The following is a 2,758-nucleotide window of genomic DNA, read 5'->3' as shown; positions in this document are numbered from 1 at the left end:
TATACGACTTCTATATTTTCAACCACACCTATACGGGGAATAGTTAAGCTTTCATCAGCCAGAGTGGTAACACTTGAAACAGGGGAGATCTCTTTGTTGTGTTTAAGAATAATATCTTTTCGGACACATGTAACACTTGCGCCTGTATCAACCAAAGCTTCGTATTTTTCCCCTTCGAAAGTAACAAGAACTATGATCCTTTTGTCAGCTTTCTCTTGATTGAGATGGAGCTTGGCTAAGGTATGGGCATCATCGTTAGGGATAACATTCGAGGAAGATAAAGATGAAACTTTTATATGAGAAGGTGAGTGTATAAATTCAGATTCAAGAGTAGCAGTAACACATTGATCATGCCATAATAATGTTTTAGGATTGATTGATTCCATAGAAATTCTAGGCTGGGTGCCAAAGATCATCAATGGTGGTTTCAAGAGAGATGGATTCCGATATGTTTGAGCATGATCAGATAGATCTAGTAGATTTTTGGGATGTATTGAAGTCTTTGCGTTTTTACTATCTTCTATTGAACGATCTTCAGTTAAGTTATCGATTAACCGAGGTAGACTTGTTGGAGCCTGTGTATTATCAGTAGAGTTTGACAGATTGTTATCAAAGACTGTTTGCTTATTCAGTGACACGATATTATTTGATTTAGGACGATTCTTACCAGATCTACTGTTATGTCTGGTACATTCGGACGCCAGATGTCCGCGTGCATTGCATTTTGCACATTGCTTGTGTCCATCCGTATTATGGGAGAAATTTTTGCCACAATGCTGGCAGTCATAGAGGGACTTTGATTTAGCCTCCTCATTGTGGGCTTTGCCCTTAGGATTATATCTTTCATCAGACGCTCGTGCGCGGCGCATTGGGCCTGTGTCACGGCGATGAGGTGCAGGATTATCACTGGGGACAATCTCTTGTGGGATGTGGGGGCCAGTAAGGCCTCCCGGAATCTTTGTGAACTCGGAGATCGACTTGAAGGCGAGCACCGGTTCTTGTTTCAGGACTTGTAGCCTGGTGATCATAAGATCGAGCATGAAGGTTTTTACTGTGGCCGTCAGGAGGGAGGTGACCATCTCGCTATCGTCGCTGATACCGTATACCCGTACGTCTCGGTCCACCCGCATGGCAAATTGATGATAAGTCTCGCGTGTGCCTCTGCCAGTTTCAAGTAATTTCTTAAACTGTGACATACGTTCTTGTTCCGTAAGAGCGATCTTCAGGAAGGTCGCTTCACACTTCTCCCAGGTTTTCTGATCTTCAGGAAGTTTTTCCAGTTCCTGTTCGAGGTACTGGCGATGGTACTCGCTGACCGTCAGGTAAAGCAAGTACCGACCACAGGACCGTTTGAACGACTCTCGACCTACGTACGTACAGACAACATGACGAACCTCATCTAAAAACTTGCGTGGATCGGAGGTACTATGGAACCGAGGCATAGCATCTGTGACATTAAGGTGGACCTGCGGGATACTGATCGGTACCACGAGGATGGAATCATTCCTTGGTTTTTTGAGCTGGAGAGGAGTGGAAAGTGATTCCAGGTCTTGTAAAGATTCTAGGGAATCCTCAGCTCTTTTCTCGAGCACCTTAATTTCATTGACAACTACAGCTAGGGTTTCCTCAATGTTTCCTTCAGACTTGTTCGCACCATTCTGTGCCAGCAGACGCGTGAGGTACGCCTTTCGGGTGATGAGTTCATTCCTCTTCTGATTGATATCCGTTAAGGATCTGGTCATCACACCTTCGATCAACCGAGACAGGCACAGATTCTTCGAGTGGAATATCCATATTCATATCCTCTCCGTGCAAGGAGTCTTGCGAGTGATCCATCCTCACGGGAGAAGCAGCGTAAGAGATGGACGTAGAGTCATTATCTTGGAGACGAGTGCTCTGCAAATTTGTAACCATTTCAGCGACTGCAACTTGCGGATCAAGGGAAGCATCATTGACAGAGGCAAGGACAGCACGCTCGGGGGTGTGAGGGGTAGTAGTAGGGTTCAGGTTACGACGTCTCAGTTGCTTGAACAACGATGGCTCATGTACCCAGAATACGTCAAAATTGTCACGGCTTATAGGTCTCCTGTATAAGTCAAGTTTTTGTCCTCCCTCCAGGTAGAGATATTTGCGAGGTCGCACTTCATCCCCATCCTGATAGAGTGCACTCTCTGTCCGCGCCCTGAAATTACAGATGTCTCTCTCCAAAAAGAGTTTCTTGATCGTGCGCCCATCTCTGGTAGGACGCTCCCATGGAACATAAGAGAACACTGGGTCAGCGGGTGGACTGTCGGGGGAAGGTGAAGTCTGACGACTTGCGCTCTTGGCATTTTCCATTTCCACACGAGCGCGTTTTTTGCCAGCAACTTTGCTGGTGGAAGAAGAAGCAGTATTGTTGGAGAAAGACATAATTCACGTAATGAAAAGTGTGATAAATTGAGGTTTGAAAGCCTGTCTTGTGTTGAGAAGAGTTTGAGTGTTAACAATGTTTTAGGAATGAAGGAATGAAAAGCATAATGAACTTCAATTGAGTCTACTCATTGCTTTTCTCATTACAACTCTCCTTCAGTCTGATTCGTTCCTGACATTACAAATCTCTTTCCGCATGATCTGATCCTGGCTGATCTTTCAAACCAATCAACATTGTGAATTACAATCCTGTCCAAAAGCGTCACTGATGTGAACCAATCATTGATCTTGATTCATACATGTGTAAGAATCTAAAGTTAAAAAAAAAAAAAAATAGAAAGAAACATGA

General features: G+C 44.2%; 1 protein-coding gene across 1 annotated transcript; it reads right to left on the bottom strand.

The window, feature by feature from the left end:
* Nucleotides 1–424: 424 nt before the first annotated feature.
* Nucleotides 425–1,908, bottom strand: BCR41DRAFT_155528 (hypothetical protein). The gene is made up of 2 exons (XM_022019614.1): nt 668–1,908; nt 425–575 (listed from the first exon to the last, which is right to left on the bottom strand). Exons 1-2 carry the CDS (start codon nt 1,740–1,742, stop codon nt 544–546), a joined length of 1,107 nt encoding a protein of 368 aa, XP_021885188.1. The 5' UTR covers nt 1,743–1,908; the 3' UTR covers nt 425–543.
* Nucleotides 1,909–2,758: the final 850 nt, after the last annotated feature.

Source organism: Lobosporangium transversale, assembly GCF_002105155.1.
Source record: "Lobosporangium transversale strain NRRL 3116 chromosome Unknown BCR41scaffold_4, whole genome shotgun sequence".
NCBI classification, from domain to species: Eukaryota; Fungi; Mortierellomycota; class Mortierellomycetes; order Mortierellales; family Mortierellaceae; genus Lobosporangium; species Lobosporangium transversale.
Note: the sequence above shows the minus strand (reverse complement) of the source record. Positions and strands in the feature narration are given on the sequence as shown.